At 38.5% G+C, this 16,991-nt stretch overlaps 1 protein-coding gene across 2 annotated transcripts in view; it reads left to right on the plus strand.

The window, feature by feature from the left end:
* The window catches only part of LMBR1 (limb development membrane protein 1), a 202,636-nt gene extending 186,366 nt beyond the window's left edge, over positions 1-16,270 (plus strand). For both annotated transcript variants that reach the window (XM_017519510.2, XM_037735352.1), the window contains 2 exons: positions 8,716-8,877; positions 13,007-16,270. In XM_017519510.2, coding sequence (XP_017374999.1) covers positions 8,716-8,877; positions 13,007-13,092 — 248 coding nt within the window. In that variant the 3' untranslated portion in view covers positions 13,093-16,270. The remainder of the gene's footprint in view (positions 1-8,715; positions 8,878-13,006) is intronic.
* Positions 16,271-16,991: the final 721 nt, after the last annotated feature.

Consider the following 16,991-nt stretch of genomic DNA (forward strand, 5'->3'; position numbering starts at 1 on the left):
TGGTACCCTACCTGGCTAATCTGTGTATTTTTTATAAAGACAGGGTTTTGCCATGTTGCCCAGGTTGGTCTCAAACTCCTGAGCTCAAGTGATCCTTCCATGCCTGACAGCATTTTTTATCAGATGGGTCACATGGTGAAAATCACTCAGTTTTTGTCTGGCAAAGACTTTATCTCCCTTTCATTTTTTAAAAAGAGCTTAGCAGAGTATTGTATTCTTGCTTGTCAGTTTTTCTTTCAGTATTCCAAATATATTAACCCACTCTTTCCTGGCCCATAAAGTTTTTGCAGAAAAATCCACTGATAGTCTTATGTGTCTCCTTTTATGAGATGAATGACTCTTTTCTTGATGTTTTCTAAATCTTCTCTTTGACTTTTTACAGTTTAGTTGTAATGTGTCTCATTGGACCTCACTGATATTCAGCCTATTTGAGAATGTTCAGGCTTTTTGAGTCTGTATGTCTATATCCCTCCCCAGATTTAGGAAGTTTTTATTTATTTCAAGCTTGTCCATCCCATAGCTGGCAGATCGCATGTGGCCCAACATAAATTCATGAACTTTCTTAAAACATTACTTTTTTGTGTGTGTTATATTTTTTTAAAGTCCATCAGCTATCATTAGTGTTAGTGTATTTTATATGTGGCCCAAGACAAATTATTCTTCCAGTGTGGCCCAGGGAAGCCAAAAGATTAGACACTCCTGATTTTTTTCTTTAAATAAGCTTTTTAAAAATTTTTCTCTTCCTTTTCTCCTCTGAGACACCTCCAAATACATATATTGGTTTGCTGGATGGTGTTTGATATGGTCTGGATTTATGTTCTCACCAAAATTTCATGTTGAATTGTAATCTCCATTGTCAGAGGAGGGGGCCTAGTGGGAGGTGATTGGATCAGGGGGGCAGATTTCCCCCTTGCTTTTCTCGTAAGAGTGAGTTCTTAAGAGATCTGGTGGTTTAAAGTGTGTAGCACCTCCCGCTTTGCTCTCTTCGTCCTCCTTCAGCCATATGTACCTGCTTCTCTGCCATGATTGAAAGTTTCCTGAGGCCTCCCCAGCCATGCTACCTGGCACAGCCTGTGGAACCATGAGCCAATTAGACCTCTTTTCTTTATAAATTACAGTTTCAAGTATTTCTGTACAGCAGTGCAAGAAGGGACTAGTACAGTATTCTATAAGTTTTGCAAGCCTTCTTCACTCTTTAATTTTTACTTTCTTCTCCAACTGGATAATTTCAAATGACCTGTCTTCAGGTTTGTGGAATCTTTCTTTTGCTTGATCATATCTGCTGTTGAAGTGTTCTGTTGAATTTTTAGTTCAATCATTGTATCGTTTAGCTCCAGAATTTCTTTGGAATCTTTATATTTTTATTTCTTTGTTGAGCTACTCATTTTGTTTTTTATTTTTTTCCCATTAAAAAAATTGTCTATATGTGTTCTTTTGTATCTTACTGAACTTGTTCAGAATTATTACTTTGAATTCTTTGCCAGACAATATGTGGATCTCTATTTCTGTAGGGTTTTTACTGAATGTATATCGTGTTCCTTTTGTGGTGTCATGTTTCCCTAGTTTTTCATGTTTCTTGCATCCTTTTGTTGGCGTCCAAACGTCACCTCTTCTGACCTTGTGGACTCTCTTTGGTAAGGAAAGATCTTCACCCGCAGGAGTGGAGGTGTGGGACTACTGACTCGTGTAGCCCATTGGAGCACACCGTTGCACCAGCCATAGTGGCATATGGAGTGCCAAGTGTGAGGGTATCGGGAGGAGTTCTGGATCTGGGGGTGGGGACCAAGGGTTTGGTGGCTCAGGCACTGTGGTCCTCACTGGTGAAATCTATAGCAGCAGGTCCTTTATGGCTGCAAGGGCTTTTGGGAACCTCAGGCTACCTCTTGGTTTAGCAGTAAACATGCCAGGATAGGCTGAGGCTAGGGTCAGCAATGTAAGTAAGCATGAAACATCAGAGACTGGCTTTGGGGGCTCGTTCCCACCAGCAGCAGGTGTGCAGCAGTGGGAGTCAAGGCCAGTGGTGGGATCCTGTGGGCATGTGTACTGGCCATGCTAGGTCATGGGAGTGGAGTGTCTTTAGTAATGATGACGGGAGTAGGTCTAGCAGTGCAGGGGCGACAGTGGCTTAGGCAGGCAGGTCCGCATTGGCAAAAATTGTGAGACCCTGGAGGCAAAAGCTGCAGGGCATTTGCAGTGGCTGTGATGACTTTTGGTTTCCTTAGTGGCAAAACCCACTTGAGTCCTCCTGTAGGCTTCTGGTGACTGATGGCACCACCACTTTGCTGATGTTGATGGCCTCCGCTCTTGTTTCTAGTTAGTTCCACATGTCTTGGCTATGTCTCATTCATGGATATCTATCTAATTGTTGTTTTTATAGGTGAGTAAGGGCTGGGCTTTCCTACTCTGCCATTTTGATGACATTCCTGTGCTAATGTTGTCATCAGTTTTATTTCTACATGTATTATAAACCCCAAAATATATTAGCTGTTTTTTCTTTATATAGTGATCTGTTGAAGAAATTTTAAGTATGAAAGAAAAGTCTTTTATAGTTACCCACATAGTGATCATTTCTGTTGCTCTTTATTTCTTTGTTAGATCTAGATTTCCTTCTGATAACATTTTTTTCTGCCTGAACGACTTCCTGTAATGTTTCTTATAATATATGCCCTATTGGTAATGATATTTTTTATCTTTTGTATGCCTGAAATGTCCATTTTTCCTTGTTTCTGAAAGATATTTTTGTTGGATATGGAAGTTTAGATTGACTACTTTATTTTTTGCCTCCAGTACTTTATTTATTTATTTATTTGTTTATTTAGAGACAGAGTCTTGCTTTGTGGCCCAGGCTGGAGTGCAGTGGCATGATCTTGGCTCACTGCAGTCTCTGCCTCTCCCGGGTTCAAGTGAGTCTCCTGCCTCAGCCACCCAGGTAGCTGGGATTATAGACATGAGCCCTGACACCTGGCTTTTTTTTTTTTTTTTTTTTTTTTTTTTTTTTTTTTTGTATTTTTAGTAGAGATAGGGTTTCAGTTTGCCGGGCTGGTCTTGAACTCCTGGCCTCAAGTGACCCACCTGCCTTTGCCTTCCTAACTGCTGGGATTACATGCGTGAGCCACCATCCCTGGCCTGCCTTCATTACTTTAAAAAATTTTGCTCCATGATCTGATTTGCATTTTTGACAAGAAATGTTCTGTGATCATTATTTTTGTTCTTATATTTTATGTGATCTTTTCTTTTGGCAGCTTTTAAATTCTTTCTTTTAAGCAGTTTGATTATTATGTGCTTTGGTAGATTTCTTGTTCTTTGAGTTTATTATACTTTTATTAATTTTCATCATATTTGAAGATTTTCAGCCATTATATTTTCAAATAGTTTTTTTCTTATCCTCTCTTTCTTCTTCTTCAGGGACTCTAATCACAAGTACCTAAGACATTTCAAATTAAATCATGGTTCATTGATGCTTTGGTCATTCTTTTCTTATTTTTCTCTTTGTTTTATTTTGTTTTCTTATTGCTGTGTCTTTAAATTTAATTGCTTCTTCTGCAGTGTTTAATCTGCCATTAATCCCATCTAGTATACTTTTCATATCCCACATTATAATTTTCCTTTGTAGATGGTCATTTTCAGTCTGTTTTCTGTCTTTCATATCTCTATTTAGCAAGTTTTATCTTTCCTCTAGCTTTTGAATTAAGGAATGTAGTTAAAACATCTGTTTTAATGTCTTTGCTATTCATTCTGTCACCTGCTTCATTTCTTGATTAGTTGCTCCCCACAAGCATGTGCTCATCAGTTCTCTGCCAGGTTCTTCCTTTGTGCAGCCCTCTGGCCGCTGTGTCATCCTTATGCTCCAACCTGCATCTCAGCAACTTAGTGAGATGGCTGGAGCCCGCCTCTGCTCTTCTCTCTACACTGCAGTCTCTCTTTAGGCAGTAAACTGTGGCAATCACAGGACCCACCTTCTTTGTTTCTCATCTCTCATTGGTCACTGTCCTTCATTTCCTGATATCTAGGGTCTTGAAAACTGTTGTTTTGTGTACTTTGTTCAGTATTTTAGTTTATTCAGTTGGGAGTGAAAATCTGGTCTCTTTTACTCCGCATAGGCTGGCACTGGAAGTCAATATCTCTAGTTGATATAATTTCATGAAAAATATACTTGCACAGTAAGACTAGTCAAAAGGTAAAGTCAGCTGGGCGTAGTGGCTCACATCTGTAATCCCAGCACTTTGGGAGGCCGAGGTGGGCAAATCATGTGGTCAAGAGTTCGAAACCAGCCTGGCCAACATGGTGAAACCCCATTTCTACTAAAAATACAAAAATTAGCTGGGCGTGATGGTGGGCGGCTGTAACCTCAGCTACTTGGGAGGCTGAGGCAGGAGAATTACTTGAACCCAGGAGGCCTTGGTTGCAGTGAGCTGAGATCACGCCATTGCACTCCAGCCTGGGCAACAAGCACAAAACTCCGTCTCAAAAAAAAAAAAAAAAAAAAAAGGTGAAGTCTTTGCTCCGACAGCATTGTCTTTCATTCTATCCCAGAAGTGGAGCCTCTTTCGTTTTACAATGACTTCGTTTTTGAATGAGTAAAACAATTGGCAATGAACCTATTTAAATTATCCTGTTTTAAAATGATTGTAGATTTTATTATTTCATACTCTTTACCAATTTTTCCTCCCTCAACACTGTCTTAGTATTATTTCAAAAGTCTGGTTTAGAGGAAGAGATCTGAAAACAGTATAAGAATTTAATCTAACCTTTGTTTGAGTTCAGAAGGAAAAAAGTATGATAATCCTGATATTTCAGCAAAGAATGTTTAATCTATGTTTTTTGTTTGTTTGTTTGTTTGTTTTAAATAACGAGATGTATGTGTTCTTTCTGGTAATCTTACATTAAAGCCATGGATATTCATGTCAGCTGTTTGTGTAATATGCCAACATAGATAATTTATTGATAAAGTCACATTAATGATCCCTTTATGTGTCAAGCTTTGTAAACTCTCTCCTAACTATGTTTTGCTGCTTTAGGAAGATGAATAGGCTTGCTAAAAGTAGAAGTTTACTCAGGTGGGCTCAAGAACATAAATTCCGCCAGGCGCGGTGGCTCACGCCTGTAATCCCAGCACTTTGGGAGGCCGAGGCGGGTGGATCACGAGGTCAAGAGATCGAGACCATCCTGGTCAACATGGTGAAATCCCATCTCTACTAAAAATACAAAAAATCAGCTGGGCATGTTGGCGCATGCCTGTAATCCCAGCTACTCAGGAGGCTGAGGCAGGAGAATTGCCTGAACCCAGGAAGCGGAGGTTGCGGTGAGCCGAGATCGCACCATTGCACTCCAGCCTGGGCAACGAGAGCGAAACTCCGTCTCAAAACAAACAAACAAACAAACAAAAACATAAATTCCATTGACTAATATTGTAGGTGGAGAAACCAGCCCTTTCTTAAACGAGATTTTATTCTGTATGTTCTTTTTTAGGTATGAATAGAAAAAGATCATTATTCAAGGAATTATGCATAAAATATTTTCAGTTGAATTGTAGTCGGGGGAGCTGATGTGCAGCTTGTCATGAAGAATTTTTTAAATTGACCGATCATCTAGATAATGTGACCTTATGCTTAGCCATGGCTTTTACTAAGCTTCTTGCTTGGAGTATATTTTGCTTACCTTTTAACAAAATGAACTTCCAGATGGGCATAGGCATTTAAATATTTGACTAAAGCAGTTAAACCACAGCATTTGATCATTAGATCTTTCTTATAGTTAGTAGTATTTTAAAATATTTTAAAATTTGCTTTTGAAATACTCTTACCTTTTTACAGAAATATAAGTTTTAAAGTATTTTACATTTGTCAGATGATTGCTAGTAAAGGTTTGTCTGAGTATTGTCACTTTTTCTTAATTGTTGGTGCTTTTAATTTTAAAAGTACATTTTATAATCTAATTACTGCCATGCCAGAAACCTCTCAGGCAGAATTTTAGAGAAGTTTTTTTTTTAAGGTTTCTTGTGGTCCAGTCTTTATAGAAAATATTCAGAATTGAAGAACTGTGTATGTTGGTTGAAGTAATCTGTTAGTCAATCTATCGAATTTTTAAAAATACTGAGTTCAACACAGTGATGTCTTGGAACTAGTTTTTACGGAGTAATACCTGTCTAGTTCTTCAGCGCACGATAGCAGCAGGCCCCTGGATTTCTGTTTATGAAATCAACCTGAAATAGCCTGAAAACCAAAACATCTGATGATAGAGACTGTTCTTTGCCTGGATGTTCCATATTAGGTCTTGATCCTGAGTCTCGAGATACCAAGTTGAGTCCACTAAGAAGTTCTAGTGAAAGCACTTTCCTGTTTTTCATAACATGTCTTCCATCCTTACCGTGATGATGCATTCAGCTTCCTGACTTCACTCTCATAGGGTAGTGTTGTCACACCTAGGACGCAGGCCATGTCCAGGGGTGGTTCAGTTACCTACCACAGACCATAAACCAGTGCTTTCCAAAGTGGAGTTTGTGCATTTCCGTGCATTCACAAAGCAAGTTATTGGACTATGTGAAGGAAATGTTATAACTTGTATTTATGTTTATTGTAATGATTTCTAAATTATTTGTTTTGTCTGTATATAAGATGTCATTGGATAGTGTATTTGTAGCTTATAAATAATTCAATACACATATATTGGGTATAGATGCTCAAATTTTGTTTTTACTAATAGTAGTACATGAGCAAAAAAATTTCAAGAGCAGATAAGACTCGTATAGAACATCTGGGCAAGAGTTTGATTCTGGGATTTCCCATTTCCTCCATCAATGAGCTTCATGCTGTGTAAAATTTTGGGTGTCTGTGTCTGTGGGTTTTTTTGTGTGTGAAGATTCATATCTCTCACCAGATTCTCAAAGGAGTCTTTGGCTCTAATGATGCAATTACTTAACTGGGATCTCTGGGCTGAAGCCACTGAAGCTTGTTTTGGTAGGAGTACATCTTGTTTAAAGATTGCTTCCTAGGCTAAATGAGATGGTACTTTATTATAATTATAATTAGACATGTATTCCCTTTATCAAAGTAAAGTTTTATTAATGTGAATAGCTGAGAAACTGCTGCCATCATCATCATTACCATGCGTGACCGATGCTGTGTACTCTTCTGGTGTCTGAGTTTTTACCTCTTTAAAAAAGCTATTTTATTGTATGTTTTCATTAATCATCTACCTTTAAAAAATATTTTGGTATATTATTGTCTCTCAGTTTCATCATTTGTCCTGGGTAGAAGTGACTACAGAAGAGCTACTTTTGAGATCTCCTGTTTTCATGACAATGTTTATATTTAGTTTTTTATTATCTCTCTAAGCTGCTTTTGTAGATGCTACCTGTAGTAGATGATGGCATCATATTGGAGTGAGGATGAGAGTTCAGTTCAAAGGTCAACTGATAATGTAAATTGAGTATAGTTAAAGTTATTCTTGAAATCACCCATAAAATCCTTAAATCACCCTTAAAATATGAGGTACATAATTTTGCATCTATAATCCCGTAGACGATTGTTATTATTTCTTCTAATTCTTTGTAATTTAAATTTTATATGGCCCCCAAGTAGCTCTCTCCTTTCTTTCTTGAAGAATGTTGACACTCCCTTTATCCCTCATTTGACTGACACCTGAATGATGTGATTTATTTATCTATCCGTGGTCAGAAAAATCTCACCATTCATGTATTTTTTCCAATAAATATTATTATATTATAAATATATTTATATAAATATTTTATAAATATTTTTAACTGGACCTGGCCATGTACTCATTTAGTAGAATGACTTATATTAAACTTATATTTAAGTAAAAAGACTTTTAAAAAAATGTGTATAGGTGAATTTAAGTAACTTCGATGCATATATTATATCATTCTACTGTATTTTCTGCTTTGCCCTTTTACTCTAGAAGCCTATAAGTATTAAACTCAGATTAACAATTTTTTATGGAAGGAAATTATTATTCATTTATATAATACTAATATTAAGTATTAATATATAGTGCACTATATATTAAGTGCATATAAGACATTGTTCTAGGCACTGGGATTATAGGGGTGAAACAAACTTCCTATTCTTACAGAACCTACATTCTAGTGGGGAAAACAGAAAAAAAATTTCAGGTTATGTGTGCTATGAAGAGTCATAATTAGTATAGAAGGCCATAGAAGGTCCGACTGTTTTAGGTAGGGGAGTCAGAGTTTCCTCTCCAAGGAGATAGCATTTGCACAGAGACCCGAATGAAGAGAGGGGACGGGCATTTCCTCCGGAGGGTGGCAGCAGCGCAGGATCGGATGTTCTCGGCATATTTTCATTATGACCCTTGCTTCCTGTGATCAGTCACCGCCATCCTGTCTCAGTAGCGTATGCAGTCAGCCATCCTGCCCGTGGAAGTAGCACAAGAGCTTAATTTTTAACGTAAGCATGAGTTCCATCGAATATGCAAAGGGCATTCATCATTCTGACCTCATTACTCATCACTTGCAGGTGACTGTGGTGTGTATGTGAAGGAGGTTAGGGCTGGCTTGAGGTTGTCCCAATAGATAATAGTTACATATTTTAAAGTAGGATTTATTCATTAGATCATCTCACATAACGGAAGTGAGAATGTACATAGAATTTGATCGAACTTGTGCTTTACTTGTAACACACTAAATATGTCTTACCTGATTTCATTAAGGGCTATTTTATTTATTTTTAACAGGAATCACTAGATTTGATCTGCTTGGAGACTTTGGAAGGTTTAATTGGCTGGGAAATTTCTATATTGTATTATCCTACAATTTGCTTTTTGCTATTGTGACAACATTGTGTCTGGTCCGAAAATTCACCTCTGCAGTTCGAGAAGAACTTTTCAAGGCCCTAGGTAATCCTGAGGTTCATGGGTATTTTTTCCTCTTTCTACTAAATAATAATTTTGACATTTGAGTTAATATTACATCTTCAGCTATTTAGTTTCCTAAATTTGTAAAACCTTACAGGTCAGATTATTGATCCATTACTTGCTATGATTTTGTGCAAAATTACTTCAGTAGGCCTTAGCTTCTTTATCTGTAATATAGTGATAACAGCATCTTCCTTTTAGGATTTTTGTGAAGATCAACTGAAATAATTCTTGTAAGGTCCTTCCCATAGTGCCTGGCACATCATAAGAACTCAGTAAATCTTAGCCCCTTTATTGTGACGGTGGTGGTCATGGTGGTGGTGAGGTTGATGTGGCTTATTTTTTGCTAACTGTACCTTTTAGTTAAAGCTTTTTTTGAGGCTTTGGATTTTACAGGTATTTGGCTGACCCACAATTCTGTTCAGTAAGCCAAATAATAATTCAAGATGAAAATATTAGCATTCTTGGCATTGATATAATAGAAGAGAAGGGATTTACTATTGTGTGTTCCACGAGTCACCCATATTGTAATGGTGTTAAAAACTCTTAACAGGTTTATTAAAGGGCACAAATGTAACCCATGAATATATTTTTTATGCTTATTTCCACATTAGTGCTAAACATATTTCAAGTTTTATACTTTAAGAATATCAGGACAGTGTAAATTATCTTGGTTTGGGGGTGTGTAATTTTATGACAGAAGAAGGGAAGGGCAGTGAATTTTGTAGAAAAGTTTTTAAAAATTCTGACATTAGTGCATTTACCTGAGTTGACATCATTTGAATGCTTATGACTCCATATTGGGGCTTTTAGCTATTACAAAAGGCCACATATTGATGGATTCATTAAGGTCCAATTTTCAAGTAACTGAAAATATATGAGCAGCAATAAAGCATTTCACACCACCAGGCCTTTCCAGCCTTGGTGTTTGAGCGGGTGACCTTTGGGAGGCAGAAAGGATTTCAGAAGAGCTCTCCATATGCGTTTTACTTTGAATATGCCTGGGACAGGGTGGCTCATGAAACACTGGCCTGACAGGAAAAAGCCATCGCTTGTTTCAGCTGATGCACCAGATAATGTATACAGTTTAATGCTTAGGGTTAATAAAACTGGTCCAACTTGAAGTGGAAATCAAACAGGCCTTTCTGTCAGATGCCTAGCATTAAAACTTAATTTTTAAGCCTGTTATAATATCAGCAAGATTAGTCAGCCGTGGTCTCAGATAAATTTCCACTTTCCATTCACTAAATGAGATGGTTGCAAATGAACTGCCTTAAGTTTAGCTTTTGAATTAGGTATTCTGGACATCATTTGGCTAAGAAAGCCTTTATTAAAGTAATAAAAGATAACCTGATATAAAAGGCCTTATATGTATGTCAGTTCATTGACCATAGGAGATAGTAGAATCAGCAAGAGTTGTATAAAACTACCTAATAGATTTACTTTTCTTCCCAAATGCTTTTCAGTATTCTTTGGGGTGCTCTAAGGGACAATTTACACGTAGAAAAAGAGTCTTATGAAGTATATGTAATGTTTGAATGACCTGAGATCTTAAGAAGGATTTCACTGATTGTAAAGTAACTGTCCCCTTTATTTTCTTTTCTCATCTTTTTGTTGGTAGTTTGTTCCCCCTCTGCTGCTCTGCCCATTAATAATAATAGTATCCATCTCAGAGATAACGAGCACATAGTAAATACTAGCGATTTACCTGTGGTGATGGTGGTGATGACGGGATTGTTTCTGGAGTTGTCTGTAGAAGAAAGACATCGGAGTTTTTTAGAATGCATAATATATGCGACACTCAAGTTTGAGATGTGAACTCCGTCTGTCTGGAAAGGGTGACTTCATTTCAGCTCAGTCAGTGAATACCTCACTGATCCTCTGTGTTCACTCAGTCCCGTTTCTGACAAGCTTGATTTTAGCACACTTCCTCAACTTCAACAGCTGTGTCTTCCTATTGTCATTCCTGAGACCACCATTTTTTGTGTTGGATTGATTTCTTTTTTTTTTCTTCCCATTCAAACATAGAGAGGCTCAATTTTACCTTTCTTTCATTAAGATATGCAAGTGAGTTTAAAATTTGGGGTGCTCGGCCGGGCGCGGTGGCTCATGCCTGTAATCCCAGCACTTTGGGAGGCCGAGGCGGGTGGATCACCAGGTCAAGAGATCGAGACCATCCTGGTCAACATGGTGAAACCCCGTCTCTACTAAAAATACAAAAAATTAGCTGGGCATGGTGGCGCGTGCCTGTAATCCCAGCTACTCAGGAGGCTGGGGCAGGAGAATTGCCTGAACCCAGGAGGCAGAGGTTGCGGTGAGCCGAGATCGCGCCATTGCACTCCAGCCTGGGTAACATGAGTGAAACTCCGTCTCAAAAAAAAAAAAAAAAATTTGGGGTGCTGTGGTTATGAGTGATGTAAAACTGTCTAACAGGTCAATCACCATGTGAAATTTTAGGGAGAAACATGTTTTTGAAGTAAGCTGTTGAGATGCCAAAAAGGTCTGCGCTTCATGAAAAGTATTTTCTCAGAATCTGTCCTGTAGAAGTGCAAGCCACATCATGATCATTTGGTCAGTAACAGACCACTTGCCTATATGCCAGTGTCCCCAGAAGATTGTAATGGAGCTGAACAATTTCTGTCCCCTAATGACCCGCTAGCTGTTGTAGTGTCATGGCACAATGTAACCTTTTCTAGGTTTAGATGTTTTTAGATGCACAAATATTTACCATTGTGCCACAGTTGCCTACAGTATGCAGCACGGTAACATGCTGTCTGGTTTGTAACTTAGGAGCAGTAGGCCATGCCACGCGGCCAGGCATGTCATGGGCTGTGCCATCAGGGTATGTGTAGATGCTCTCTCTGACAGTACACAATGACAAAATTGCCTGATGACCCATTTCTCAGAATGTATTCCTGTTGTTCAGCAACACCTGACCATGTTCCTGTCTGTCATTGTATTTTATTTTTATTAAAGTGCTTGAAGCCCCAGTGCCACACAGCTCTTACATTTTCTTCTGCCTTTTCTCCCTGTGAGAGTGCAGTGTTGGTCTGCGTATCAGGTATATTATGTAAATAGTTGTTATATGATAGAGCGAGAAATCAGTGTAACTTTAAAAGATAAATTTTTTATTCTGTGAAATACTTTTGGGTAGTGAGATATTTATGTTCCATTTATTCTTTTGTCATTTCTTTCTTTTTTGGTAATGTTTTCCATTCTTTTCTTTTTAATTACATATGAATATTTTGGTGTGGCTTTCCCTACATTTTCCTGCATGTGTGTGTGTGTTATTTTACTTTATTTAAAATTTTTTTTGACAGAGGGTTTCATTCTGTCACCCAGGCTGGAGTGCAGTGGTGTGATCACGTCTCACTGCAGTTATAACCTGTTGGGCTCAAACGATTCTCCCACCTTGGCCTCCCAAAGTGCAGGGATTATAGGCATGAGCCACTGTGACCAGCTAATTTTTCTGTTTTTCATGAAGGTGGGGTTTCACTATGTTGCCCATGCCTGTCTGAAACCCCTCAGCTCAAATGATCCTTCCACCTTGGCCTCCTAAAGTGCTGGGATTACAGGTGTGAGCCACCCCACCCAGCCTGTGTGTATATACAGTATTTAAAAATGAAAGTGGGAACATATCTGTCTTGGGTTAGGTTCCCAGAGAAGCACACTTTAGCTGGGAATATGCTTGCCAGGAAGAGGTTTATTAGCCGGCTTGGGGAAAGGAAGGAGGAAGGGGCTGTGCAGAGAGAGAACTGTGCTCTGATGCAGTCACTCTAGAAGCCTCTGCTGGCCCTCGGGGATGCTGTGGCTACAGTGAGCCTTCAGAGCTCCGCTGAACTGAGAAGAGGGGGCAGACTTTTACGACCCTCTTGTGCTATCCTGGAAGCAGCAGGACTTCCCGCCCTGCAGCTGTCTTTGGCTTAGGCCATCCCCAAAGGGAGGTTGCCAGTAGGGAGAAGAAATCTTTCATTCCTCAGGGGGATCTGGGCAGCACCTCACAGCTTCCCAAATCCAACTTAGCTTTGCCAGTCTCCTCCTCTCCCTACCCTCACCCTTCCCCAGCCACTCAGCAATCTATCATTTCTCACCATTTTCTTAATTTTTGCAGGGCTTCATAAACTTCACTTATCAAATACTTCAAGGGATTCAGAAACAGCCAAGCCTTCTGTAAATGGGCATCAGAAAGCACTGTGAGACACACAGCTGGCGTCTTCTGCAACCAAGAGACTCGCGAACTCCAGACTCATGACATTCCTGTCCCATGTAGAAGCATTTCCACTTCGACCTTGGCTCCTCTTCAGATCCTAGGCCTATCTGTGCCATTTTGTTTTCATAATCTATGAAGAACTTGGCCATGGCTGGTCTTTTTTAAATTTCACTTTCTGATAGACCCTGTAGTTTCCAGTTAAACGCAGATTCCTTAGAGACATACAGAACAGCACATTCTTCTGTAGACATTTGCTCATATTGGTAAATACGGTCATCCCTATGAAAACACTGTTTTCACCTGATATGACAATGTTAGAAAAGGCAAACTCCGGGACTTTCTAAAGATTTCCTTAAATCCCATTATATACTTTATTCAGAATGTAGACGCCTACCCGAAAGGCATCCTTGGTATTAAGTGAGGGTTCTTCAGAAAATGCATTTTTCAAATGCAGTAGGAACTGCTTGTAGATGTCATTATTGCAGTGTGTGTGTTGGAGTGGTAATGGTGGCAGTTATGTTTTTTATTTCCTTAAAAGCAAAGGCATAGTTTCTGATTTCTGTTACAGAATGATATTGATCAAACTTTGAGCCAAGGGGAAAATACTAAATTCTTTTAAACCTAGAGCCTTAGAGAGCCACAGGAATATCTTCTGTTGTACAGTCTAATAAGCTATGGTAGGGAGTGTCATGTAATCATAGTTGAATGACAGTTTATGCATATAATTCAGTATTACCTCTGATAACGTAGTTGCCAGTGTTTAATACACTTGTAACTTGGATTTTTGCCTTATAGGCTATATGTATACTCAGTTTTTTAAAGCATTTTTTCAAAGATCACTTGATTCCCCATGCTTCTGTAATGCTTATGGAAACTACAAATGCCGGGTGGTAGAAACGCCTTCTCTCCTCATAGTCCTCAGGCTTGGTTATACTTTTGCATATGCCTTTTGAAGCCTCCAAGTTTTTCCAGTTAACATCCAAAGTTCACAGCATCAGCATTCATGGTGGAAGAATAGTTTTGCCGTAAACATGATCAGTCAGTTATTAAATTGTACATAATTATTGGGATGCTTTCTTGGCTATGTCTACTGAATAAAAACTATGAACTTACACTCTGTGTTAACCATCCGCTAGGACAGAATACCGAAAACTGTGCATGCAAAATAGAAGATGGGCCCATTGGCACACAATTCATAGTTATGCAATCTATAGAAATATGTTCACATGCACTATGTGTATGAAATACATTGTCTGTGTTCAGACAAAAGGATTTTTTTCAAATTGTTAAATGTAAAGGTTTTCTGGGAGAAATTTTTGAAAAACAAGCTGTGTCTATTTGACATCAGAAATTTCCACTTAAACCAAAATAAGAAACTTTTATCTGTATATTTATAAACCTCATTGAGTACATACACTTCCCCTCATTTATCCCTCTGCATTTCCTTCTGAGCTTCACATTTATCTAAAATGCAGCTTGGTTTTAAAATAAAAGAACATTCATTTTGGGATTCTAAACAATGTTCAGTAAATACCACCAGTGTAGTACTGGTGAATTTCTCAGCATAAGATTGACATACCTAGAAAGTTAATAAAATTCAGCTCTTTTCCAATTTCATTGATAATTATGCTTATTGGAGTATTAATTGCAGGGTCTAACTTTTAGTGAAACTTGGAATCCATACTTTGAGCAGACCAAGTCAAGGGAAGAACAGAAAGAAACTCAGGAGTAGAGTAATACCACTTTTAACTACCCAGTGTCAGGGCACATCCAAAGAGTTCCTAGATACTTGTAAAATGTCTGAAAATTTTTAAGTGAAATATTAAACTTTTCAATGTCTATTGCAACTCTTTGTTCATTTGGAAGTTTCTTTCCATCCGAGGACCAGTTTGGGGTTTGTAAACCTAGTACAATGAATTATCAAGTTTTACACTTACTGGATGCGTCCTCACTGCTGTGGAAGCAAAGGATGCACGTCAGGGGTAGAAGGGCAGTTTCGAACCTGGGGACTCAGATGCCTTTTAGAACACATACAGACTGTTACAGACGCGGACCGCTCCATAATCACAGCTCCTCGAGGCGCTTGCTAGTCACATGCACAGGCATCTGCCTCTTGAGAGACTCACTCCAAATGCAGGTGCTTCCATTGGGCGTAGGTTGGAGGCTGCTCTATATGACAAACTCCAGAAATGGATGGCAGGATAAGGAGGGCAAACACTCTGCGTCCTGGGAAGGACAGTCGCCCTGGGGTCTTCATTCTCCTACAGTTCCTGTGCACCAGTGAAAGGAAGTAGATGGACCCTGGAAGGCCAGAGCTCCAAATGCTCAGAATCATTCACTCTGGAACTACAATTTCGTTTCTAACTGGACGGGGTGCACCAGTGACTGCATTAAATCAAGCAGTCGTTTTATTCTCTTTCCTTCAGTCTCTTCAAGGGCATTAGGCACTATGGTCCCAGAGCTTCTTGGGGAAGCTTTGCAATTTATTATTGATTGGTTCTGCAATACCTAAATAAATTGTTTTACAATTATGTTTTCTGATTATAACATTTGTATTAATTTTTACTGATTTTCCAAGATACTTCTTAGATTTACTATTTATGTAGCTTTGTGTACATTCTCTGTAAAAACAGACCTCTAAGACACTTCACGTGAAAATTGTACACATCATCATACACTAATGTTAGCCCCTTACATTGCTACACTCAGGTGCTGCTGAGTGGAGATGGATGGAGCCTCTCGCGTTTTGCTCTCAGGCGCATTAAAGGCACACCTGTGCCTGCTCTGGGCAGCAGCATGGCCCCCCACAATCTGCTGGATGCCTGTGGCCCTCTCGGCAGCCTCAGTGATGACCTCATCTGCCAGGGAAACAGGTTTTCATCATTTATACACCCTTACATGCTTGTTTGGTTGGTAGCATGTTATTTAATGCGTAAAGGTAGAATTCTTACAAGTTTGTTTAAAAAATGTGAACATAGATACAGCACTGACTTTTTAAACTTGAAAAAATTGGTATAATGTTAATTTTTTAAAATAACATTTGGACATACTAGTTATTTTTGTTGACAGATTGTCTTGTTTACAAATTGTTAGCCTTTGCTTCTATGAGATACTTTCAGTGTGACTTTTAAAATGTCTTAGAAATTAAAGTTTTACAAAAAGTGATTTCATATTTGGTTTATAAGCATGTCTGTGTGGGGTTTGCTGTTTTGTTTTTTCCATCTTAAATACCGTCATGGCTAAAACTGAAGGGTATTTATAGACTGCTTCCACTTCAGTTTTATAGAGGGCAGTAATTATTCTGATGAATGCTGAATTAAGGAAGAAATGGACATTTTCTTTCTCTGTTGTGGAGTTATTGGTAGATCAATTTCTTATAACCCAAAATGTAGCATCAGTAATTGAGATCATGTATTTTATTTAATTATTTGAATTATTTAGACTTGTTTGATTTCTCTAATTTTTTTCCATAAAAGGACTGAGCAGCACCTACTTGTGGTTTGGGCAGCTTCACCCAGAGTTCTTGGAGGAATAAATGCTGTTAGCACCTGGTGAATTCACCGGCAGGCAGAAGCATATGCACCAGTGGCTTTCAAGTTTTTGACCACAGTAAGAAATAACCCATTACACACACACACACACACACACACACCCACCCTCTTTCTCTCTCTGTCTCTCTCAGATACATATAAGCAAAAATTTAACAAGGCAGTACCTGTTTTTCCTATGTATGCATGCTGGCATCTTCTGTTTTATTGTTATTTTTAAAAATATTAGACACATACCACTAAGCTATTTTCTGACCTCCTAATAGATGGTGAACTTCAGTTTGAAAAGCATACCTTTAGAATGTGGTTTGAAAGAAGAAATAATACAAAGACCTTTT

Source organism: Cebus imitator, unplaced genomic scaffold, assembly GCF_001604975.1.
Source record: "Cebus imitator isolate Cc_AM_T3 unplaced genomic scaffold, Cebus_imitator-1.0 Scaffold20, whole genome shotgun sequence".
Lineage (NCBI taxonomy): Eukaryota > Metazoa > Chordata > Mammalia > Primates > Cebidae > Cebus > Cebus imitator.